This window comes from Tribolium castaneum, chromosome 3, assembly GCF_031307605.1.
Source record: "Tribolium castaneum strain GA2 chromosome 3, icTriCast1.1, whole genome shotgun sequence".
NCBI classification, from domain to species: domain Eukaryota; kingdom Metazoa; phylum Arthropoda; class Insecta; order Coleoptera; family Tenebrionidae; genus Tribolium; species Tribolium castaneum.
The window spans coordinates 23690185-23715546 of NC_087396.1; the positions used below are offsets into that span (position 1 = coordinate 23690185).

Genomic DNA, 25362 nt, shown 5'->3' on the forward strand with positions numbered 1-25362 from the left:
TTTAACTGGGCAAAAAATTATTCACTTAGGTCGAAAATGACGTTATTTCTGCTTTTTCGGACGATCTAAGCCTCCGTTTAAAGTCAAAAACACCTTTTCCACCAAAAAAATTCCGAAATTTTTCGTGAAATGTCCGCAAATGAAGTTATTTCTGCATTTTATTTTATAATTTATTCTCGGTTGAATGATTAATTTTTTTTTCGAGAAATTTTGTTTTGTCCAAAATCATAATATTTATACAGTGCTTAACTACAGAAGAAAAATCCAAATTGGCATTATTTTTGCCTTTTTCTAGCACATTGTCGAGCCACGAATTTAGTTGATTTATTTCGCGAAATATTCCCGAAATTTTTCGGATTTAAGCGTATTTTTTAGTTTTGCACCAATGTTTCATGAATAGTTTTGTGGGTGGATGTAAGGATAGATGGTTGGGAGAGATGCGTGATGACGGCTTAACGGAATAAAACTGTTATTTATTTTTAGTATGTTACAAAATAAAACTGTTGAAAAAAGTAATAAATTATACAACAATATAGTGGAGTATTAATAAGACGACAGTCTACGATTATTGTATAAAAATTGACCAACAATATTATTAGAAACAGATTTTAAAACCTACAACATTAATAATTCAACACCTTATCACCCAAGTCGATTGTTCGGACCGAATTGCTACGAATAACTAGTGTTATTGCTGAAAAACTCATACGGTAATATCGTTTGCAAAAATATTTCTTTCAGCGGAATGCACGACGTTTCATAAATGCGAGGCACAACACAATTGAAAACGGTTTCATTTTTACGTAAAACAAAAAAGTGCAACAACATTTGTTACGTACCTATCACTTCTAAGACGGATTAGATCGCATTTTTAGGCAGTTCCGAGTGTCCACAAATAGTACACCCAAAAATTTATTTCGTAAAAAACCTATGATATAACGCAGCCGGTGCTTTCCGGAATGATTGCATCTTCCACTTGATTATTATTCTCCTGATTTATTGTTTTGGCGCAGCTACTGGAATTTATCGGGTTCATTTCGTTGAGTTTGTCGGTTGTGCTGTGACTGGTGGTTATGTTGATGTTTTTCTTTTCTTTGACCGAACCACTTTGACTAGAATTATCGTGATTCGAGCTGGTTTTACGAGATCGGGCCGGAATTGGCGTTGAGAGTTTATTGAGTGACGCAGACACTGCCTGCTGGTACTCCACTATCTTCTGATGTTGGATTTTTGTCTCGAGGATTTTCGAAAGGACGGATATTTGATTTTGTATTGCCAACATGAAGGCTTTGTAGCCCAAACTGCAAAATATTCAACTTGTTTACCGCCTTTCAACTTAAAACGGACACTTGACTATTGCTCGAAGCTATTTTCTCATTTTTTGTGCTTTTTATGTTTATTAATAATTCAAAGGTATTGCATAAAAACCATAAAAACCGGACGTTTTGTAAATTAAAAGTAACCATTCGCATAAAATAATTGCAATTAAGCTACTACAAGAATATTTAAATTCGTTGTTTGATAAAAGTGATACAATACTGATGCACTCTGCATGAAAAAATCGAAACTCAGGTCTCTAAAGGAAGATTTATTAGGTTTCACTTTTACATCCAAAGACAATTTGGTATTTGCACTGTTGTCTCGTTGTGTGTTAATCCACCAAATTCCATTCATTCAAGTTCGTGATTTTTTTTCTAATAATTTTCAACTTTTACATGCGAGTTTGGTTTAAACGTATTTTTTTATTATGCAACAGTTGTCGGCTTTAGCTGACAGAGTTCATTTATTCCTGACAAAAATGTAAAGACTTTCATGGAAATGTAATAGATTACCAAAATCAGGTGAATTATAAACAAATTTGAAAATAATTTAATTATGCCTTTTTGCATAAAAAACTGCAACACATTTGTGAGCTAAAAATTATTTACAAATTTTGCTAAAACAGCATATTAAGGTACTGTTAGTAAAAATTCTTATTTCGTAAAATTTTGCTGTGATCGAAAACAAACTGAAAAATTACTTATCTAGCTTGAAAACGAGTCAGTTTTTTTCCTTTTTATTCCTTTAAGCAAAATCTGTAAACTCTCTTTTTCCCCGAATTATTCACTTTTTCGGCGAGATTTCATTAAAACAAGCTAAAAAATTTATTATGTCTAAGATGACATTACCTTTTAACAGTTAGTAAGCGTTAAAACAGCCTGAAAATTTATTTATTTATAGGCCTTTTGCACAAATTTTAGTAAAAAAAAAACTGAAATAATTCAATTACGACGTTTTGTATTCTTTTTCGTTCTTGGTGTTATTTTTTGCTTAAAATGGTTAAAAAATCGACCTAACTTGAGCATGTTTTCACGTATTCACTGTTCCATTAAAAAAATAATTTGGATCTAAAATAATGTTAGTTGTATCTGCAACTTTTTAAGGTTTTAAGATAATTATTACGTATTTTTCTAAAAAAAATCACTTTTTTCATGTATTTCCACTAAAACAGGCTGAAAGGTCACTCAAGTAGGTCAAAATGATTTGATTTATACTTTTATCAATGAATTTTAGGCTAAACATTTCTTTCTTCGTTGAAAATTTATTTTTTACATAAGATTTCAATAAAACAAAACGAAAATTTGTTATTCATTTATTATTGAGTGCTAAAGAATATTTTTAATCGAAAAATAATTACATGATTTTTGAAAAAATTACTACTTTTGGTGAAACCTTCGTACAATGTTGTATAAACTTTTATATAATTAAAATTCTCGTTGCTTTAAAACTAAGGAGGTGTTATTACTTGAAAGATTAAAAATTGATAAAAAATGCAGACATTTTTAGTCATATATTATTGCCTAAATTAAATGATATAATTTTTTGTTTTTTACGGAAGCACGTTTTGTAGCTCAGGTATTTATTTTATTTATTATTCGAGGTTTTGTACAAATTGGTCGAAAAATTACTAAAATAAGTCAATAATTCAAACGTTTGTTTTGTGAGCGTTCAAGCACGTTTCTAAGTTTATATAAATAAATAAATAAAATATACGTTTTAAGCAAATTTTCCGCAAGATTTTTGCTTTTACAAGAAAATTAAACTTCGTGATAAAAAAATTAAATTTCGTTCAACTGAAATTAAAAAATGAACTTACCATTCAGTGTTTGTCCAATACTGCAGCAGCAGCAACCCTTGCCTCAGCCTCGACACCGCCTCAATCGACTGATCTGGACTTTTGGCCGCATTCACTGTCCTCAAAACAGCCATCGCATCCCTCAAAAGCACCGAAATAATCAACGACCATTCCAAACAACTCGCTTCCATAAACAATTGCAGCAAATACCTCAACTGAACTTCAGACCTCTGTGACCCTTTATTATCCGTATTGGACAACTGTTCCAAAATTTGTGTTGAGGGCACCTCCCAATTATCATTACTCGACTCAATCCTATCCTCACCCCAGACCGAACTAACCGAACTCATTGCCGCATCATCAACCCTTCCACCAACCTGAGCCAAATCAATCCTCTTATCGTAAAAAGTCGAACTCGTGGCTAAATCACCCTTATCGTCGATTTTATTCGTCTCGCTTTGCGACAAATCATCGAGCTCCGTCTCCGAGTCCAGGGTGTTAATCGGGGTGATTAGCCCCGTGCAAGGCACCCCTTGAAAACTCATATAACCGCTATCCCCCACTCTGGACGCTGGATGCGTTACGTCGATTTTTAGTAATTTGAGACGGTCTTCAAGGTCGCATCCAGTGTTTGGTGGAGAGAACGCACTTGGGGTTGGATAAGGCCATTGGAACTCCTCATGGAGGTGCTTCAAGGCCTGGACGAAATCGTCAATTCTCGCAGCACGATCGCGCTCTTTGCCCAACCAAGCCACCAGATGGAAATCCAAATGCGCGGCAAAGTAGCCAAGATCGGTTAAACGGCGGGTTGAAAGTAACCTGCGAGCGTGTTTTTGTAAAATAACATCGATGAAAAACTCCTCGGCTGTGTTGTTATTCGGGGAGTTGCGACCAACTGTGTTTGGTACGGATTTTTTCCGGGCTGTTTGTGGTGATTCAATCGGATGGTTGGTCGGGTTATTGGGCCTGTTTTCGACTAGTTTGGGGGATATTGTCGTGCTGTAGCTGCGGACACGGGGGCCTTGCACATTGCCCAGAATTAGGGAGAGGTCTTCAGCGTTGGGGCTCACGGGCGGTGTTTGTTGGGAGATTCCCAGCTTGGGGGGCAGGATGAAGGACGTCCGAGGAGATTCAACGTCGTTTGGGTCTAAGTGGCACACAAAAATTGTTTTATTAAAAAAAATTGAATTGAATATTAATTAATTAATAAAATTATTTATTTATTTAAGTTTTAAAAAGTGACTTACCGATGGCTCTCAGGAAGCGAACTAGATCCTTGGCGAGCTCCCACTTGGACTGATCCAGGGCCGTATTCAGCAACAACGTGGCGTACTGTCTACTAACAGAGGAAGTTTCCAAATTTTGCAAAATAATGAGGTAGGAAGCGGCCGTATCGAGTTGTCTCTTGGCCATGCATTCTTGAAAAAGATCTTTCGGTTTGCCGGCGGCCGAAAAAAGATACGGCCATAGAGCGATTTCAGTCTTTCGGGCACATTGCACTACCGTCTGTAAATAGACGGGAAATTCCATAATAAATTCTATCACGCTTGGTAATTGAGCATCGGGAATTGGTTCCTTACTGGTGGCCTCCTCCTCCAACACCTCGTGTAACAACAGCTCTAACGAATGGGGAAAATAAGGCAAACTCATGCAGCTTCGAGCTATTTCCCACGCGTGATAACCGAGGTTTCTTCGGATTAATTGACGTAAGATTTGATGAAGGTACACCTGACTCTGAACCACAATTAAAACATTGAACAAAACTGTCCATAGAAAACTTACAGTACGTTGTAATACACTAAACGGTAGAGAAAACGGCGAATTTGAATCGGACGTATACAGGACTGTGTCATTCTCGGCTCCCAAAATTATTGCGTCTTCAAAGAGAATTGCTGAAATGGGAAAAACAACTGAACTACCGATATTTGTTTTTCTACTTTTGTCTAATTTTAAATAAAAAATAAAGTCACAGGTCACTTTATTGGAAAAAAAAATCATAACAAAATTTTTTTTGTTAATCACTTACCTAACGGATATATTTTAAGATGGAACGGTAGCATAATCCTCTTCGACATAAAAGTATGCGTCTTATCGCCATCTTTCGGATAGAGAGGCAACCAAACCCTCATACCATGCGCCCCACAAAACAACCATAAAGCTTCGGTTAAATGAGCCTTAAAAATATTTTTTTTTATTTGAAAAAAATAGCAAAAATCAAACCTTCTCGGCCTTTCTCCGACTGGGCACCCAGACATTTTCCACACAACTGGCAAGAACAGTCGGCATAGAACACGTATAACGTTCCCCATTCCTCACTTCTCTTTGTACCATCAAAAGTCTACCACTTACGTTAAGAACAATACTTTCGGAATTATTCGGTTGGCCTCGGCCCGTTTCGGTCCGCAAAGACGACAAAGTCACCGAAACGATACAAGCAGGATGCACAGCCAACGCTGATATATCCACGACTTGGACTTTAAAAACTTCAACGTTTCCGACTACAAACACTCATCATCAGGGGCACACATTGTATTAAATTACAAACCAGTCGGGTTATGTTTAAGAGCCCATATCGTGACTTGTGCATCCGATCCGAACGTAATCAACTGATCCTGTAGGATATTCATGAGGAGAATCGGCGATAACACAGTCACAATTTTCGCAAATTTATTATCCAACTTTGCGTCTCTTGGATAAAACCGTAACTCGTCCGAATTTTCCAAAATGCTGTAGCAGCCCATTACCAGGTAATCCCGCCACCATAACAAACCCCCAACTACGATAAAATCCTTCTCTTGTGTTTCGTTACCGAATAGTTTCCATCGGCGTGTTTGCATGGAATAGTGGGCAAGGCCAGTGCGACCGGCGATTGCCATGTTTTGACCGTCTGAATCTATCGCCGAATACTATAATAACCAGTCAGTAAAACAAGTAGAAAAAAATAAATTAGTTTATACTCGAATCGGCCAATTCGTTGCCGAGTATGTGGAAGGAACGGGAATCACAAGCCATTGTCTGCCTTCGGCCAGAGTGGAGGGCATTGAGAGCGATTCGTTGAAAACGCCCTCGTCTTTGGTAGAGCGCTCCGAAAACATTTTGATCAAAGTGTCGGCAGAGTTTACGTAGAGTTTGTCCTCGCCTTGAAGGTACAAGTGGCTCTGGTGGCTCTAAATTTATAATAACGTATTATTCGGTGTTGTCAAATGCCATGTCTTTTAATTTAATTATAATAGAGAAAAATAACGCATCGTTCAGCAAGATTTACATCTCTGAAATATTCTTAGGCCTGCCTCGGATGTTTGTGCCTTAATTTTTTAAAGATTAAGTTGAAAAACAAAAAAATTCTTTAAAATGTCGACTAAAAAATTCAAAAAAACTGGTATTATACTGTAACTGGGCTGCAGAATTCACTGGAATAAACCGTTTTGCTCTGTCGCATTTAGTTTAAAAGTTACGAATTTTTAAATTAATAACCCGGCGCATCCACCATTTTTTAATTTAAAATATTTTTTTAAATATGTACTCAAATAAGTTATAAGATGCGTTACTAAATTAATATTATTGAATGAATTATCGAATATTGTAGGGCACACAAATATTTAAACCCATAAATCCTAGTGGCTATAACATTTTCACAAAGTTTATTTTTTATTTAAAATACTTTTGTCATATTAGTTATTACAGTTAGAATACAAAAAAATTGGTGACTGCATTATTAAATTTAATTTACGTTTTGTCATAGATTTCGTTAAATTGTCAATTTTTGTTAATATTTATTCGAAACTGAACGACGAGATCGGGCTTCAGTTTCGTCCAAAATTATTTCCTCAAAATAGTTGACCTTAAAATGTTGTATAATATCGCAACAAAAATTAAGGAATCAAACATCTTTGTTCACACGTTACCAGTATTAGTCAACATATTATATTTTTTGCTGGTGACGTTTTATCTATTCCTTATACAACTATTGATGTGCCGTTTAATTTTAATCAGTTTGTCACTAAATGTTGTCGCGAACGGACGTCTCATAAACTTATTAATAAAAATCAGCATTTCACGGATTAAATTCGAGTTGTAGTTCATAAATATTTAATATTGCGCGACTTAAAATTAGTGGTTAGTGTGTGCCAATGAGATGGATTTTCGGAGAGAAAAGGAGGAAATAATCCGGATTAAAGGGTAAGTCAGCTTAACTTATTTTTACAAAAATTAAATTAAATTTGTAATAATAAATTTCAAATAATAATTTAATGGCACATTGTACTGACTCCATTTTTTTATTACAGTAAGTCCGTTTACGAAGACGATGAACCGCAGAAGTAGATGCCAAAGGTAAGTACTTTTTAATTTTTTCGTATAATAAAGCGGAAAATATTTAGTAAAATTGAAATAAAAACTGCAGTTTTGCTAACTTAATTCCAAGTAAAAAGACATCAGCATATAATTCACTCACCATACATGGATTGATAGTTAGGGCACTTTTCATAAAATCCAACTGCAACAAATTCGTACATGTCCCATTACTATTAACTTCCCCATCTTTGGCCTCCTTATGTACCATCCATAACTGATATCCTTCCGTCGCGAACTGCATTGATTTAATTTGTAAGGGATTATTTGTCTGGAGATCGATATTTAACCCATAATCCCAACCCAAAGAACACATTAAAAGTGATCCAAAAGTTGACCACATTGCAATACCCCCTTTTTCCCATGCAGCAACCAATGCACAACCATCTGGAGTCCACAATACTTGAGCTACAGCTCCAGGATCACCAGGATAATCTTTACTACTCAAAACACAATTGTGAGACACTTCCAAACCACCTGTGCTTTCGTCAACGTAATATACAATGCATTCGGAACTGAAATTTGTGATTTAAAAAAAATAAAGTTAATTAAATTAATTATTACTTGGCTCGACCAAAAGTTATTAATCGGTATTTGTGGTTCATAACGGTGCAAGTTGCGTCTTCGATGTTCTGGGCCCATATTCCTTGGACTTGCTATTTTTTAAAGTAAAATACCATCTAAATTTCGATTAAAGTCGGTGTGGCTTTAAAATTAAGTTGAATTAAATATTATTAATAGAATAAAATAATGTTAATTAATTTAGATCAAAAAGTGGCCGAATTAGCTCGTAAAAAAAATCGAGTACTTCCCCAAGTACTTGTGGATTTTTCGTTTAACAATCGTTAAAAAATAATTCAATGTAGAAAATGCTCAAAGAGACTAACAAGTGTTCTAGTAAGCTCGAAAAAATATTTTTTCGAAAAACTAACCGCAGATTTTGGAGCTGTTGCCAACTTAATTTCGTAACCACAAGCCACTTGATTTTACCAAATAAAATTGTGTACTTACATTGGGATCAAATTTGAGAGAGGAGGCTGTTAAAAACGCCGCTCTTCCGTCATTTAAAACAATTGAAAAACCGCCAACTAGTGGCGAATATTCTATATCAACTATAAACGTATTTTCTTCAACAATTGGGATTGCTACAAATAACTGTTGCCAACTTTGTACTCAATAAATAACTGAGAAAAAACCTTTGGACACTTGTTGATTGATACAGAAAGGTATTCTCCTCAAATCCAAATTATAGTCTCTATGTTGTTGTCCATCCCACCAATACCTCAAGACATGTCCTTCACTCGTTGAGATCATAAACTCTGACATTGTTATACAGACGATTCCTGTTATTTTACCGTCCCACACCATAATTTCTTGGTGCTTAAAAAACCTTGATTAGAAACAACTCATTTGAATTAAAAATAAACACCAGAGTGAGATGCAGAGGCGGAATTATTTCTTTAATGAACAATTCGGCGCTGTCCCTACGTAAATTCGCATGGGGGCTATCAGTCTGGACGTATAAACCTTTATTATCAGCTATCACTCCTAGTTTAAACAATAACAAGTGGCCTTCTGACGTCTAAAATTACGAATAAATTTGCACAAAAACAAGGGGGTTTTTAATAACGTACCGCGACTGCCACCATGCTGGAGTCCGGCTTCCATTCGGTTAAAATGTTCGTTCCGAATTTTTCCAAGGACTGTGGGGTTCTTCGATAGAAGACAATTGGAACGCATGGCTGGAAAATTTAGATGCACATTTGTTGCAAAAACAGACGCCTAGTTTACTTTACAAAACCAAATCGCGATCGAATCGTCCGTTAGTATAGCAAACAGTATCCTGTCCCTGTTGCAAGTTATTTGCCTTACACTTGCATGTCCTAAATCTGGTATTTTGATGACTTTTGGCCAACCGATCGGGAAGTACATTTTGGATTTAGCTTCAACACCACACTATCATAACTAGTCACATTTTAAGCTGATTGTTGCCGTTAACAAATTGAACACTTCATTATTATTGTATTCTTTTTTGGGAAAGTTTTTGTGGCTTCGTTTGACACTTCGCACAAACGTCAACTGAGAAGTGGCCAAGTCAACGCGCCTTTTGGCCCTCATTAAAATACCGTCAAGCCTTTCGGGCCACAAAATGAAAAAATGGTGATACCAAGCCGTGTTTAATAAAACCCAATGACGAAATTTTTTTTTTCGGTTATAATAAAATTTTGATGACGGGGAAGTGTCTAAGGCTGCGTCCACAACTTGTCAAAGTTTCGGGGTTAGGTGCTTTTATAACACAAAAATATTCAAAATTTCGCATTCTGAAGTAATAATGATGCAATTAATTGATTTAATTGGTTGTTAAGTCTTTAACTGAACGTTTTCTAGAGTGGTCTTGCTCCAACAATTGTAATTAAGGGTATTTGTGATTTGTATTCAATTCACGATTTTATTATAAAAAAAGTACTGGCATTTTTCCAAACACACTGGTATAAATTGTAAGCAGCTTTAATCAAGTTCAGATTTGCATGCAGTTCTGTGTTTAAAAACCCATTCAATAGCTTGTCTTAAGGCCCGCTCCTTGCCGCTATAATTCCACTAGAGGGCGTTTTGCAATTTTTCAAAAAAGCGAATTTATTGCTTCAATTTTGCATTTTTATTACTTCTTGTTTTACAATTAAGGGAAAAATGTTGCGGAGTGTGGTGTTAAGTGCTCGTGGCTTTCACACAGCTACTTGCTGTAGTGCAAAAATGGGGCGCGTAATGAAAAAAATTTTGGGTCAGTCTTCGAAAAAGTAAGTAGTCATTTCATATCACAACAATCTTAAAATTTGTTCATTTAACAAAGAAAAAAAGTCTTTTCCGAAGTGGGAATGCTCCCAACTGTGGAATCATTTAGTAAAGGAAGTCTGGAGGGAAAGTTTTCAGGGAATGCGCGTCGCGTTTCTGTCCTAAATAAATTATTTATGAGGCATATAACGGACCTGATCGCAACAGGGGAGTATTCCTCGGAATTTGAAGGGCACGAAATTGAAATAAATAGGGTAATATTATCGTTAATATTTTCCCCGCAAAGTGTAATTAAAATCAGGTCCAAATTGCTCCCGATTACAAAGGACTGAACGTTTTCTGGGTTGCCAAAGGCACACAAGACGACGAAGTCGTCGAGAAATTGTTGAAGAAAAACGCTGGGTTTTTAAGACACGAACTGTCGTCTCTTCGGGTCATGGGGGCTGTCCCTATGATACATTTCGTAAAAGGTGCCAAAAAATAAAGAAAATATCTCTGACCTTTATTTTTTTTTATTAAGGATGCAGTGTTGCTTAATTTAGCATTTTTAGACAAACACCATGCAAAAATTGCTGAACTAGACATAAGGTTAGCGAAAGCTGACTTCGGGGACGATCACGTGCCCACCGAAATGGCAGCAAAACTTAAATCGCAGTTAGAATTATTCACTTCGTTGCCCTCCAATGTTAAGGTGTTTTGGTTTGGTTTGGTTTTTGAGGCGTCAGTTAACTGGTTTTGTAGGAACAATTGCAAAATGTTGAAAATGAACTACTTGATGAAATTATTGAAGAGGAAGAATTGCCTCCAATGCCTCAGGATGTCCTAGGACTAGATCGCTCACAAATTTTAAATAGGGTAACATTTAGTTAGATGTAAGGCTAGGGGAATAAACGTTTTTTAGATTAAACGAAACATGAAGAAAGCTGCAGCAAGTCATAGATTTACAACTGAAGAATCGGATTTAGAGGCGCACTCTGTTAACGAAAATCCGATCGAATATGCGAGTAATAAGGAACGTAGAGCGGCTTTTAAAAATTTCTTAGAGAAGCGCGAGGTAATTTTTGTGATTTAAAAGTTTCGTTTGGCATTTTCTTTTAGTTGATGAGGTCCAAGGAACGAAAGCTTAGTAAGAACTATCTCCCTGATATTGAATATATCAGAGAAGAGTTGGAGGAATGTTCGGCTGAACAGTACAAAAATTTAGAAACGTTTGACGAAGAAGAAGACTATATTATTGAAGATGAAGAGAAATAAATGTCTATCAAAAGAAAATCGCTTTATTTCAAGTCAACATGTGTACAAATACGTTAATCCTACCTATAACTAAATACTCTATTGAAATACTTTTTGTTTCAGAAACTACACAAAATCAGTTAGTGATTATTTACAGCTGCAAAATCTTACTATAATCTATTATTTAGTCAAATCAAGTCGTTACAAATTTATTTCCGAAAAAAATCTGTATAATACAAAAAATAAAATATAACAATATAAAAAACTAACCAAATATATTACTTTACAATATAAGACACTAACTACGTCAGTGCAATTGGACGGTTTAATATGAGACTATGAGCGTGTGGCTCGCTTTCAACATGAAATAATTTGCTTTGAGTATTCCCGATATGATTCTTTTCGTAGAAAAATATACACAATGTGTCATAAGTAACTCTCTCTTAGTCATTTCAATACGTTCCAAGACGACTAAAAATAATGAACACAAACATTAAGAAAAGCTTGAATCTGGAGCTTATATTAAGTTTACATATAACAATCCTTTATTTATAATCAGGCACAACTTTTAACAACTATTACACACTTGTAGAATTAATATAATTCCAGATTCGGTTCATTAGATTATGTTGTCTTGAACACCAAAATATCTAACTATCAAAATTATGCTTGTGAAAATTAACGTGAATAATGGAATTGTAACCCTAGTTGTTGCATTGTAAATCCAACAGTACGGACACTGACTGCTACCACAAACGTGACAAATGTCCAAATTGTACGTTGATAAGGCATCGAAAATTGTTTCGTTGAATCGTTCCGGCGCGTAATAATCGTAGATGCGGATCGGCAGGTACCGAGACATGTTAGCCACCGGATACCACCGCTCCACAGTGAAGTTGATACAGGTTTCTTCGTAATCCAACTAAAAGTTAAACGTTGCAAAGTATTACGAGATTTTTAAGTAAAATAATTAAAACAAATTCATCAAAATAATGTGATAAAATTACATTATTAAAAAATACTCACATAATTGAAGTAAAACAAGACCTTCCTTTCGGAAAACCTGGCCCTTTGCAGATTCCTCACTTGCCTCGACAGGATATAAGCATCCAAATCCTGCTGCTGTACGATATAGCCTGTCGGTATCGTAACATCAAGCACTGCCAAGCCCGACCTGGGGGACTCCCCTAAATGATTCCACCTCTGACAGCTAAACAGCGTAATATGCGACATATTCCTCCCGTAGAAATACGGTCTGATCCACAAATCGAACGCCGGCACAGGCGGTTTCGTCTGGAACCGTGCTATATCGACATTATATTGCACGTGCATTTGCAAGATAGCGTAACCAGTGCCCTTGGCTTGCACTTTAACCGTCCCCCAGGCATTGGGTATATCGATATGTTGCAACTTGGCTCGATTTTTGTCATTAACGTGCAACACTGCCGTCTTGCCTGGCAATGCTGTGGCTTCCACAGTCACCGAAAGACTGGAAATGTCGCGGATTCTTTGCGCTGACGTGTACTCGATTAACGCCTTCAGTGCGTTGGCGGTGTCCGAAGTGGAGGCCCAACCGCCGTCGGTGAGTCGTTGGGTGTTCAACCAACGCACAATATCGTTCATGAAAATCTCCTGGCGCGCTACGTACACCATAAGGGCGTATGCTGTAGCTTCGATGTTTTCCGAATCGTACTCGTAGGGGAGGCGCGGGAGTGAGAAGGGTTTTTGATTTTCGATTTTGTAAGGGGGCTGGGGGACGGACTGCCGCCCCCAGTATAACAAACCGCCTTCTTCACGGCGGTGGCGGGATAGTTCCAGATAGGCGGCTTCGGCAAAGGCCGCTTTGCTCTTCATAAGGGCGTAAGCGACGATGGCGACATCAAACGGACGTCCGCGCTCTTAAAACAATAGACAGTTTTCAGAGCAAAAGATTGAAAAATGTATTTAAATAACAGTTAGCACAAGCCAAATAAGAAAATACATGTAGATAACAAATATCTCTATATAGAAATTTAGTGATTACATTCAAGAGTAAAATTAAGAATTTTCTCGTTGCATTTGAAAGACTGACAATGGTTTTTCTTTTTAGTTTTTAGTTATTAAGTAATTTCAGAATTTATTTTTATTTAATTCCTACAAAGTTAATAATAGTAATGACTAATATTATTATTCCTTTGTTGGCCGTACTACGTTTTTTGGGTACAAAAAATTGTACATTTGTGCTTACCTTTAATCAAGTCCATGTTGCGTTCGAGCCAATGGACAGCGTTTCGTTGCGCTATTGCCACTTTAGAGCTGAGACCACTGGTCAAATCTTTGACCGACTCTAACATAATCAAGACATGAGCAGTGAGTGTAATATTGCGATGACGAATGGGATCGTTGTTAAAATTGAGAGAGGAATTGTATTTTCGATCAGGGAGCCATGTGGTTTCATAAAAAGCGCCGTCTTGATTTTGGTGACGAAGGACCCATTCGACCGATTTTGCAATCACTGCAGGGTCAATGTAAATGTAGTTTTCCCATTCGTAGAAACTTGCTTCTTGGAAAATGCGCGCGCAGTAGGCGGTCAGCCACACGGAGGAATCCGATTGGTTCCTAAAGAACGCACAATAAAAAATTGAAAGCTACTTTCTTTGTCAATTACTCACCAGTCGCTTCGGAACAGACTGAAGGAGCCGTCCGGTTGCATAAACGAGAGCTGTCTCTGATATCCAATGTTCATGTAATAAAACGCCAATTTTTCCAACGTTCGGTTCCTCTGTTGTGTGTACCGCATGTACAAAGTCGTGTACATGTTAGCAGCAAATGAAAACATATTCTGTTCGGCTGAGTCCATAGGTAAATGAAGAATAGAAGTCGCATTTACGGGCATTGTTGGAAAGATTGGACCAACAACATCACCTACTACCGAAATTCGGGCTCTATTCGATCCGTATACGTAGTATCTGTCGTATTCGTACGGAATTATCGGAGTTTCGGTGACATTCACGTGCATGTATTGGAAAGCGTACGCTCGATTACTCAAATCGAGAAGCATGGATTGGTGGCGGTGCTGAGGCAAACCATCAGACTAAAAATTTAAACAATATTATTTTACACTTTCAAATTTCAAAATGTTAAAGCTTGTATTATACACAAAATGAGCCGCAAAATTCACTGGGACCAACCGTTTTGCTTTGTGACTTTTAGTTTTTGAGTTATGAATTTTTAAAAAATAATCCGGCGCATCCACCATTTTTGAATTGAAAATATTTTTCAAACTATGTTCTCCAATAGGCTATTGTTGTAAAAAAGGTGACATAAAACGCAAAATGAGCCGCAAAATTCACTGGGACCAACCGTTTTGCTTTGTGACTTTTAGTTTTTGAGTTATGAATTTTTTAAAAATAATCCGGCGCATCCACCATTTTTGAATTGAAAATATTTTTCAAAGTATGTTCTCCAATAAGATATTGTTGTAAAAAAGCTGACATAATACGCAAAATGAGCCGCTGAGTTCACTGGAACAAACCCTTTTGCTCTAGGATTTTTAGTTTTTGAGTTGTGAATTTTTTAAATAAATAACCCGGCGCATCCACCATTTTTTCAAATAAAACTATTTTTGGCTTTTCTCAATTTTAGGTAAACAGACCGTGAAATTATTTATAAAAAACGAAAATTACATTACTTTTGCCTATATCGGACACCGCTTTGGGGCGAAAAATTCACATATTATGTAAAAAAAATCGGCAAAAATGACATTATTTTGGCCATTTCTTTAACTCAAAAAGTAATTTTTGTAATTTCAAATCGGTATTTTCCCAACGAGAGCTTCAAAAACAAATTAAATATTGTTAAAAATGACATTATTTTGTCAATTTCGTAAATTTATTTTGTTTAGATTCAAATTGACAAAAAAACTCACCTCAACATGTAGTTTTCTGGTCACTTGATCCTTCCCAATCAACGTGGACGCATAGACCGTAACATCAATATCCCCAAGCCTTGTGGGAACAATCGGTATATAAACAACAGCGGCATCTTGCGGCTTGATATAAATAAAGAATTGATGTTCCCCGAAGGAAGTTCTTGGATTATACGCCCTTACAACCCCATTCTCCTCCACATGAACAAACTTATAGTCCCGCGATCCCACAAGTACAACAGTTGCCTCCATCGCATCCATCATATAATTAAAAACAGAAACCCTGATCCCGACTTGCTCCCCTTGCATGCACATTGTGGGCATTTCCACATTGATAAAGAACGGCAAAACGCCAATATACTCGATCGCTTTGTTCAACATCCCGAACCCGAGCGACGGACTCATCGAAAACGCCGACACCATCCAATGCACCGGCCTTGCCGGGACCGGAACATTGAAAATGTAGCGTCCATGCGGCCCGATATTCACGTCCTTCCAGACCCAGACGTTCTCATACTGGCGCTGGATTCGGTTGAATCTGTACTTTCGGAACATTGCCAATTCGGTGCCGTTGTCGTACTTGCACCCAGCTTCGTCTGTGCCATCAGTACAGTCCTGGAAATAGTCACAGCGTTTGTCGAAGCGGTAGCAGGCGCCGTTCAGGCACTCGGCCCAGCCGAGTGTGGCGTTACAGCGCGACCAGCGACGTGGGAGTTCAAAGTCGCTGAAGACGACCAAGCCGGCGTACTCGAAGGTGCGATTGGCGTCGATGCCGTACGTGGAGGAGGGGAAGTAGACGAGGTCGTCGGGGTTGCCGTCGTGCGAGAACCAGATGTGTTCGTGGGTGCCGTTTATGTTTTCGTCGAATGAGGCCATTTTTGTGAGGACTTTAGCGTAGGTTAGCTCGTTGCCGGCTTGCATGGTGTAGAAGGCGCGGTCGATGCCCGAAAGGCCGACGTAAGAGCCGGGCTCCCCGTAGATTGCCACCTCCACTTTGTGACCAGTGCGGGCTTTCTTGTTGTTGATGTACACTTTGAACTGAAAGGGTTTTATGTTATCGACTGCATTGGAAAAAACGATATGTTTATTCATCTACTAGGCTAGTTAAGGTCACTCTCACTACATAAAAAGAAAAACAAATGTAGTAACAATATTTTATAAAAACGCGGAAACAATAAAACAGGAAAATAAATTCTTAAACCTCGCGCTACACCTGCTTCTTAAAATAGCAAATGTAGTTATTTTTATATTTGTGTGAAACGTAAAAAAAAAGAAGTTTATTAACTAACTAGTGCATTTCTTACCTTGTTTCTGCTTATTCCATTGACTGGGAAAGTCAAACTGTCGACAGTAACTTCCCCATACTGTCCCAAATGCCAGACAATAATAGTGGCAACTGGGGCCATTTCCGCACTCAATGTAACCGCCATGGTACTGATATAATCAAACATATCTTGGTCGCTACTGACCAAGACTATGCCTTTCGCAACGATCATATAATTAAACTTACGAATAAAGAAATTGCTTTTGATGTGGAAAATCATATTAGCACCAACCTAACACAAGAAAAAATAATTTGAATGGAAAAATCCCGAATATTTTCATTACCTGAGGTTTAAGCGTACTTGTAAACACTTTAATGTGCTGATTATTGGGACTATAATGCGACAGCATCAAAAGTTCAGTCTCTGCAACATGCCCCAGCCCATCACGGAACCTCGCTTGAATCCTGAGCGACCCCCTTTGAGTCGGATCTTCAAACGCTTTGGTCCCTTCTAACCCCAACTCACTCTTAATATCAAACTTGTACTCCCAAACACCTGGACTACCATCAACCATGAATAACTGCCGACTGGGTAAATCCCTGCGGCCAGAACCCGACTCAACATACGTAAAAACTTCCATCACACCATTGGTTAATCGTTCAAGTGGTAAAGACGAACCGTCATGGAACGAAGCAGCAATCTAAAACCAAAATTTTGACACGTTCCCCACTTTGGGGATTTTTATTACGTAAGCCGCCACTGGCATTCCAGGCTTGTAGACTTGAGGGGAACCACCGAGGAAAGACAATTTAATTGACGAATTGAAAATTCGAGCTGTGGAATAACCCTCGATCACTTCGTCAAGGAAACGCTCACCGACCGTTGCCACAACCACAACCTCCATTCCTTCGAGGCTTGTGACGTAATGGAGCAGCTCCCGGATTGGATATTTGAATTCGTAGACACCATAAAACTATTTTTGATTGGTTGATGGTGATACACCAATTAAAAAAATAAACTTACGTATTTGAGGGACGGGACCGGTTCGTAATAATTGGTGATTTTGAACCAAAATGGCATTTGTTCGTCCTATGAAAATTGTCTCATTAGTTATTTTCGTGGAGAAACTTGTGGTGCGAGAAACGGTAGCTGTTGCATAAACACCTTTTATGACCCTTTTCAACCTTTCTTCCCCACTTGAAATTTTAAATCAGTGGTGTGGTCATCTGTCATAGTTTTTGTCTTAATGTCAATTTATGTGTGAAAATAGCGTCGTGCATAAACCCACAGAAAAATTTATAATTTCAGAACGAATCAAGATAACTTAACTAACTTTTTTCAAGTCGATTCTTTAAGCTTTAGCGCATCTTTTGCAACAAATGCAAACTAGGAGTCGATATTCCAACGCCTACTACGATTTTCTGAAAATGGCAATAACTCGATTTTTTCAAAAGCAACACCCCATATTTTATTGAGTTATTTCGTGGCATTTTTATGAGCTTTTTGCCGATATAGGATTTGTGGGGTCTACTTTGTAAAAGTTGAATTTTTTTTGAAAAAAAAAAAAAACAAAAATCGAGTAGGCTGATTTGTAGAAACATTTTCAGGCCTGCGTGCTGATTGCACACTAAGGAGGTAGTTCAGAATATGTCGTAAAAGGTGTTTGCAGTCCACAAGTTTCTCCCTCTACGATGATTTTTGATTTTTTTCCGACTTACAAAATTAAAATATTTCTCCACGATGGGCTTATCACGTTCAAACTCGTCGTATTCGTACTCGAAATCGTCGTATCTCTGCGGTCCGTACCTGTTCCGGTCCTCAAACCGGTTATAACCCCTATTGTCGTACCTATCACGGTTCCTATTCCTATTCCTATTTCTATGAGGCAGTCTGTACCTATCGATGGGTTTGATCGGCCTAACTATGGCCTTAAGCGTCAGATTACCCCTAACGGGGGCACCACTAGTATAGTTCGCCATAACAATCCCGTGCAAGTATTCATCCGTATTGAGGAAAAACGCCGGCATAGTCACATTAACTTCAAACCTCGTTTGATAATACTCCTCAACCAAGAAAGTTGATTCTTCGATTTGATTTTGCGCAATCACTCGAACTCTCCACTCGCCGAAAACGGGCTGATCGGACAATTCGTAATCTAGACTAACAGTACCAAGGTTTGATTGTTTAGAGAGCCACCGTTTCATGATGTGTCCGTTCGGGTCAAGCATGTACACATCAATGGCTTGATCGAAAGCTTTGAGTTCGGTGTTGATTGGAATTGTGCGAAAGCGCACCTTTTCGCCCTGTTTGTACACGGGTTTGTCGAGTTGGATGAAAATCGTCATGGAACGTTGCGAGAAAATCAGATTTGTTTCGTTGACGAAGTAAATACCGCCCAGGATGTCGTCGTATAAACCCTCAACTCTTAGTTTGTATTCGCCGGGGACGCTGGTCGGTGGTACCCGCATTAGGAGGGTTTCAGGCACCCCGACTTTGACGCGTTTGTGGTCTTCGGTCATTTCAACACCGTTGCGGGTGATGGAAGCACGGACGGTCAGAGGTTCATCCTCTTGGAGGATTGTGACAGCAACGCGGTATAACTGACCTGGGCGGACGGTTTTTGAAGCGACTAAGAAATATGTTCTGCAAAAATTGAAATTATCTATTATTTTTCTAATTGTTCCTGAGAATTTTTTTTCAATTTCAAAGACTTTGGAAAACAGACCGTGTTGCCTAATTTATATTTTTTTAATACAGCTTTATTGTTTTTTCAGCGTGTAAGAATATTTTTTATTCTTGGCCAAAAATTTAATATATGGTGTAGTTTTTGGCTTTTTTTGGAAGTTATTTCGTGAGATTTCGCTAAAATGAACCAAAAACTCACAAAATTGGATCAGAAATTACATTATATTTTAACTTTTCGTTCGTATTGGTACATTTCCTACCAGTTTAACTTTAATTATTTAACCAAATTCTGTCAAAAATAAACCACCGAATCAGTTCGACAATGGTGCAATTTCTTAATTTTTCGACTGTTTTACTTCTTTTTGAGACGACTTTTTCCCAAAATCTTGCTAGAACAGGCTGAAAAACCTGTATAGCCACTAAATCCGTTCAAAATAGACATTATTTTGTAGTTTTTTCGCATGTTTTTTTCATTCAAAAAAGCAAAATCGTGTTTTTTTTTCAAGTAAAAAATCGTAGAATTGGACCTAAAATATTGTCATTTTCACTTTTTCTAGCCTTTTGGCACATTTTTTTCACGCAGACATTCAATTATTTCGCAAAATTTGGTCGAAAATTCCTATAAAATCACCATCTGGGTAGAATGACCTTATTCAGCCAAAAAACGTATTTAATTTGAGGAATTTCGTCGAGAATAAGCCGGAAGGTGCCAAAATGGTTTCATTTTCTGAAAATTTCTGAAAACAAAACATTTTCTGTGTGATTATTAGTTTTTGACATATATCTTCCGTACTTTTAATAGACACCTTGTAAAATGTAAAAAATTTAATAAATAAAAAAACAAAATAAAAAATATGTAGTATTTAATTGCGTATAAACACAAGTTTTGAAACAACCAGTATTTCAGAAAATAAAATTATTTTCAATATTTTGTATAAAAAAACTTACTTTTCAATACAAAGTAGTTCTACAAATATTTCTTCTTAAACAAATGTGCAAATGTTCCGAGTAAAATCGAGAAAAACTGCCAAAAATTGGAAAAATTAACAAAAAAATCGAACCTATTGACTTTATTGTACTTTTAACAAACTCGAGAGATCTGTAAAGACATGGAAAAGTCCATAAAATCAATACAAAAAATTTAATAAATAAAAAACACAAAAAATATGTAGTATTTATATGCGTATAAAATCACTTAATAGGTTTGTTTTCAATGTATAAAGAAAGTTTATAATTTCAATACAAAGTATTTCTAAAAATATTTGTGTAAGAAATTTAAAAATACGAAAAATGATATAAACAGTTCGATTGCTTCTACTATCTTGAATTTTATGTAAATTATCGGAATGCTGATACGGAAGTGTGAAAAAGCAAATTTAAGATAAATACTCATTCAGTTTTGTATTCGAAAACACGATAACCTTGCCTAAAACAAATATCTATTATGACATGGGTTCAATATACCCATGGTAACTTCACAGTAGTCTGTGTAATAAGAACAACATTTATAAAAAATCTGTTGTAACTTAAATTGTTAAAAAAAATAAAAAACGTACAATTCAAATTAAAGAAATGTTAGTTTTCTCTATGAATCAAATTTAGAAAATATAATTTGTTCTTCCTATTCGGATTTTTTCCTTATGTTTCATTTATAATTTTTTTGTAATTTCCACTTACGCCTCTTTAATCGCTGACCCAGCCGCATCGATCTCATTCCTCCCCTGCCCGTACCCAAACCCGCCCTGCCTCCATGGGGGCCCCCTGCCCCCCGGTTCATACAGGCCTGTATCAGGATTGTATTGCCCTCCTTGCGGGTTATTCGGATCAAACTGCCCCCTTTGCGGGTTATTCGGATCAAACTGCCCCCTTTGCGGATTATTCGGATCGAACTGTCCTCTCTGCGGGAAATTATTCGGATCATACGGTTGATTTTGCCCGAATTGATCCCGATTTCCGAACTGGTCTCCATTGTAATTCGGTTCTTGTGTGAAGGGATTATTATTGAGATCGTAGTTGGGCGTGCTGCTTGTACTGTAGGGATTATTCAAATCGGGCTGTTGATTGGGATTATTGATGTTGATGTCTTGAGCTGTCGCGCAAGCGACGACCAGAAAAATCCAACTCCATGACACGAATTTGAACTTCATTACAGATTGATTTCCTACAAATAATAAGATTTGTTAATGGTTGTAATTAAATTCATGGTGGATGGTTTGTCTTGTAGACCATGAAATTGTTTCAGGTTCAATTTGTCGGGTGATGGGATGGCATTTTTGGCTGACCTGACTCAATATTCGGAAACTGTGTATAAATAAACTTTGAGTAGGATGTTGATGAAGTAAATGCCGACACGTCTGTTATTAACGGGAATTAAAGCAGACACATTAGGGAAAATTCCCCCGAGTTTACCTAAATGGAATGGTATTCTCGTTAAAAGACAGTCGTATAAACAATACGAATTTTGAGAAAACTAACCGAAAACGTGGCAGGGAAAAGAAGCATCCGGTTTAGTAGCTTATATACAAATACCGACATTATTGGGCACGTGCATGTGCATCCCCTAATCTTGAATAATGGCAGAAATCACAGGAAGGAAACGCGAACGCCCCTCGAAAGAGACGGGAGTTGTTTTGTTCCCTTCGTTTATTAGTGAATGGGGCTGGGGCTGAGTCCGGAGATTTATTAACGAATTTAAAGAATTTTTAATGAAAGTCATACATAAAAAAACAATAGGCAAAAAGACGGAAATGAAACTATTTCAACCATTTTTTAACTAATTTCCATCGTAAACACACAATTGGAACGCTCTAGTTGAAGATAACAACACTTTGTTCTGATAAACAAAAAACTGTTTCAATTTATATTAATTTGCTTTACATTAATTGTTATTATTATTGATTAATTTATTTTTTCTCGATCAGAACGAGTTATCAATGTAAGTAGAACACACTGATAAGTGATAAGGCCTGTTCAATAATAATTAACAAACACACTAAAACTGCATTTTCTGCGATTGAATAAAGCCATTTTACGTAATTATTCTTCTTCGTGTCGCTAACACTTTCTAATTACTACTTATTTCAACAATTTGGTTTTTATCTTCCACAATATTTACGATTTTAGCGATTATTTTTGATGAAATAAATCCAAAGGCGACGAAAAACGCGCAACCTTAACCTTTGGCTGTGGCTCAATTTTCCCAAAAATCTATGACAGTATTGAAATGTTGAGGTCACTCCTGTGGGACAGTGACACCAAGCAATCTCAAAATAAATCAGACGTTTAAAACGTAAATTTTTTCGACTTGTTATTTGTTAAAAATAAACGCGCGATTGTTTCGTGATAATTCGACTAAGCACATAGAAAATTTATGACGACAGCTGGTTCAATACCCACAACTGGGCGCCAGGTTAATTCACTCAAATCAATTCAAACTTTTAGGCTATTAATTCCACTCGGAATAAAAACTTCCGCTTTACATTATCCGATTAAGTGACGGCTACACCCCTTCGAGAGTGTTTGTTTTAGCGTGTGAACCGGAATCACTGTGATTATTACATCGATGAGTCGCTTCATGTGCAAATTTATTTTCGGCAAGAATGTGTCTGTGTTCCTCCACAAGCTATTTTTCACCCCACTTGGTTCACTGTGAAGCAACCCGGAAAAGCTGAACTTTAAACAAAATCCACTTTTTTAAATGATTGATTTATTGTCCCAACCCACCCACAAACCAATTAAGGGCCCCATTTTTTAGACAGTGGGTCTAAAAACATAAAATACGACCTGTGGTATTTTTACAGACTTCTAAATTTATCCAGCGGTCTGTATAAATAAGCTACCGGTATTTTAAACGCCACCATTCAAAATAACAATGTTGCATTAAACCTGAAAAAAATCCGTTTACAATTGATTCTTTTCTCACAACATCAGTATGGCGAAAGAGGCAACGAAGTGGTAAAAATCAATATGGTAATTCAAGAAGCCGACATTGCGTAAGAACAATAATTAAGTCCGCTGGACTGAAATACCACGCTTTCCGAGAAAAGCGTTTTAAACATGTAATTTAAATAAACTAACACAAAAATGTGCATTTCGAGCAAAGCAAATACTACAATATAGAGTTTCTTTGTGGTTTATTTACAGATAAAAAAAGTAATGCTTGAAACGGTTCAAAGTAATTCGTCGACCGAAAATATTTTCTTTGAAAATGTGACGCGGTAAAGTTTCCATAATTATTTATTTTATGGACTCGTTAATTTTAAATCGTGCGAATACTCATTCCCAGATTAAGTTTGAGTTTTCTGAAGAAGCCACATTACCAGCCATGAAGCTGTACAAATTGTCTTGTGGTCGTTTACTCGTATTCCCATTCAAAACTTACTTATTTCAGAATGAAACGATTTATAAAAATAAGTAGACACGCGTCTTGAAACATGTTTAAATCAATTGAAAACCCTTAGCTTGTTCGAGGGTGTAATATTACTAAAACTCATGTTCTTTTGCTTAATTTGTGTGATTTAAACCACGAGCTTACTTAATTATGTAATTATTCCGTAACTTGTAGACCACAAGTGATCGAATGTGTGGTGATATACGATATCCTCAAGTGTCACATTTTACAAGCATTAACAGCTAATACCCCAATAACCAATGTTTACAGTAGCAAATCCTAAATAAACACGACAAATAAAAGCAATATAAATTTTTACGATGATACTAAACATATAAGTCGAAAAAAAAAAAACATTTCTCAATTAAAATTAGTGCATTAATTTACGGTAGGCTCCAATAAACGTCTATTTCAAGAGGGGGTTGCAAAGCAAAATGCAGGGGACCGTTGGCCATTGAGCAAAGGTACAGCTGTTTCGATGTCTCCCCTGCAACGCGTGCTGAATAATAAGAGCAAAATGTGATACAAATTTGTCAAAAAACACGGGATGTGCGAAATTTGATAAACTCAAAAACTGTCGTAAAAAGTCAACACCATGTGTTTATTTTCAAAATCTTGGGGGTGTTTTTTACTGTAGGTAGTGTGAAGGGAAAGGAACAATAATTTAGTTGGGGCCATTAATCCGATTTATTTACATTCAAAGTTATTAATAATTTCGCAGTTCGCGTCCAGATGCCCCCATAATGAACCAGAACATCCTTCTTGAGACTGAAGAGCAGTTTATTTGCCCGTCTATTAGACATCACCTGCCCCCGAAATTAACACCAGATGAGCCAAATCATTCCAGACGCCTCGTATTGACCATTTGGCGTGATATCTCCGCACTAATCTGCATTCGGACCTACGCTTGATTTTCCCCCGCGTTCAAACACCCCTCGCATTAACCGGCCGCCCTCTCGAGGGAAAAAGGGCTGATAATAACAATCAAATTTCAAAACCTTGTTACGACCGAAATTACATTTTTTAAACAAATTGGGTTTGTTCATTTTATTTGACAGGTTAAAATTGTCACAATGACGTTTTCACGTCAAATGGGCATAGTCGACTACGATCGCGTTTGAAAACCGAAAAAGCCAGAATTTTCAGGTTTTTGGTCCGGTGTTGAGTGTAAACAGTTGTAAATTGAAAATGAGTCACGACAAATCATCACAGGTACACACCCAAGTAACAGTAATTAAACCAATTGTTTTAATAAATCTGCAAAAATGCTGAAAATTTGGGTAAAAGCGTCAAGTTGGAGAACCGGAGCTATCGATGGTCGCGGTGTACCCGTGGTACGTCCACTTGATTTAATGGTTAACGCCCATGAATTGCTTACCTGAGATGTGAAAATGTTGACCAATTCCCGCGTTCGTTATTCAAAAAAGTGTTGTTTATGTGGCGCAAGCACTGATAGTACGTACATCACACGCTTTTATCTAATCGGACGCCACGCTGGTGCACTATCTCTCATTTACTATCATTATTATCATTTCCTTGTGTGAATTCACGGTGAAAACAGGTTATATTATTGGTGGAACCACACACCTCCACCACGAACGGATTTTAACTGAATTTGTCTGGTCAA

At 37.0% G+C, this 25362-nt stretch overlaps 3 protein-coding genes and 1 long non-coding RNA gene across 5 annotated transcripts; 2 read left to right on the forward strand and 2 right to left on the reverse strand.

Moving 5' to 3' along the window:
* Positions 1-452: 452 nt before the first annotated feature.
* Positions 453-9533, reverse strand: Rich (RIC1 homolog). The gene is made up of 15 exons (XM_008196901.2): positions 9257-9533; positions 9100-9207; positions 8895-9047; positions 8662-8845; positions 8477-8610; positions 8030-8121; positions 7569-7980; positions 6073-6282; positions 5661-6021; positions 5336-5613; positions 5142-5289; positions 4898-5007; positions 4363-4849; positions 3137-4262; positions 453-1301 (listed from the first exon to the last, which is right to left on the reverse strand). The coding sequence occupies exons 1-15, from the start codon at positions 9395-9397 to the stop codon at positions 929-931; spliced, it is 4317 nt and encodes a 1438-aa protein (XP_008195123.1). The 5' UTR covers positions 9398-9533; the 3' UTR covers positions 453-928.
* A 198-nt stretch (positions 9534-9731) lies between these two features.
* LOC659471 (uncharacterized protein) lies at positions 9732-11527 on the forward strand. 2 transcript variants are annotated; one of them, XM_965775.4, is made up of 8 exons: positions 9732-9884; positions 10148-10260; positions 10314-10509; positions 10557-10725; positions 10807-10946; positions 10997-11110; positions 11157-11309; positions 11354-11527. In XM_965775.4, exons 2-8 carry the CDS (start codon positions 10154-10156, stop codon positions 11507-11509), a joined length of 1035 nt encoding a protein of 344 aa, XP_970868.2. In that variant the 5' UTR covers positions 9732-9884; positions 10148-10153; the 3' UTR covers positions 11510-11527. The 2 variants fall into 2 exon arrangements, with proteins under 2 accessions (XP_970868.2, XP_008195122.1); XM_008196900.3 differs by having other exon boundaries at positions 9738-10260.
* Mcr (Macroglobulin complement-related) lies at positions 11515-25341 on the reverse strand. Its single transcript, XM_965829.4, has 12 exons — positions 25114-25341; positions 21023-21506; positions 18379-19303; positions 17684-17749; positions 17409-17633; positions 17004-17360; positions 16700-16951; positions 15396-16433; positions 14140-14561; positions 13716-14086; positions 12515-13386; positions 11515-12410 (listed from the first exon to the last, which is right to left on the reverse strand). The coding sequence occupies exons 2-12, from the start codon at positions 21490-21492 to the stop codon at positions 12108-12110; spliced, it is 5301 nt and encodes a 1766-aa protein (XP_970922.1). The 5' UTR covers positions 21493-21506; positions 25114-25341; the 3' UTR covers positions 11515-12107.
* On the forward strand, positions 24209-24767 carry LOC135265672 (uncharacterized). Its single transcript, XR_010333449.1, has 2 exons — positions 24209-24402; positions 24457-24767. It is a non-coding gene; the product is annotated as an uncharacterized LOC135265672 (long non-coding RNA).
* Positions 25342-25362: the final 21 nt, after the last annotated feature.

Coding starts and splice junctions, on each gene's coding strand:
- Mcr (XM_965829.4), bottom strand. CDS start 21,492: ATGAAGTTCAAATTCGTGTCATGGAGTTGGATTTTTCTGGTCGTCGCT. Junction 16,952..17,003: donor CAAGTACGCTTAAACCTCAG/GTAATGAAAATA, acceptor TTCTTGTGTTAG/GTTGGTGCTAATATGATTTT. Junction 14,087..14,139: donor AGTCTGTTCCGAAGCGACTG/GTGAGTAATTGA, acceptor TGCGTTCTTTAG/GAACCAATCGGATTCCTCCG.
- Rich (XM_008196901.2), bottom strand. CDS start 9,397: ATGTACTTCCCGATCGGTTGGCCAAAAGTCATCAAAATACCAGATTTA. Junction 6,283..7,568: donor TAACTATCAATCCATGTATG/GTGAGTGAATTA, acceptor TTATAAATTTAG/AGCCACCAGAGCCACTTGTA. Junction 4,850..4,897: donor TTAGTGTATTACAACGTACT/GTAAGTTTTCTA, acceptor ATTGTGGTTCAG/AGTCAGGTGTACCTTCATCA.
- LOC659471 (XM_965775.4), top strand. CDS start 10,154: ATGTTGCGGAGTGTGGTGTTAAGTGCTCGTGGCTTTCACACAGCTACT. Junction 10,510..10,556: donor ACGAAATTGAAATAAATAGG/GTAATATTATCG, acceptor AATTAAAATCAG/GTCCAAATTGCTCCCGATTA. Junction 11,310..11,353: donor ATTTCTTAGAGAAGCGCGAG/GTAATTTTTGTG, acceptor ATTTTCTTTTAG/TTGATGAGGTCCAAGGAACG.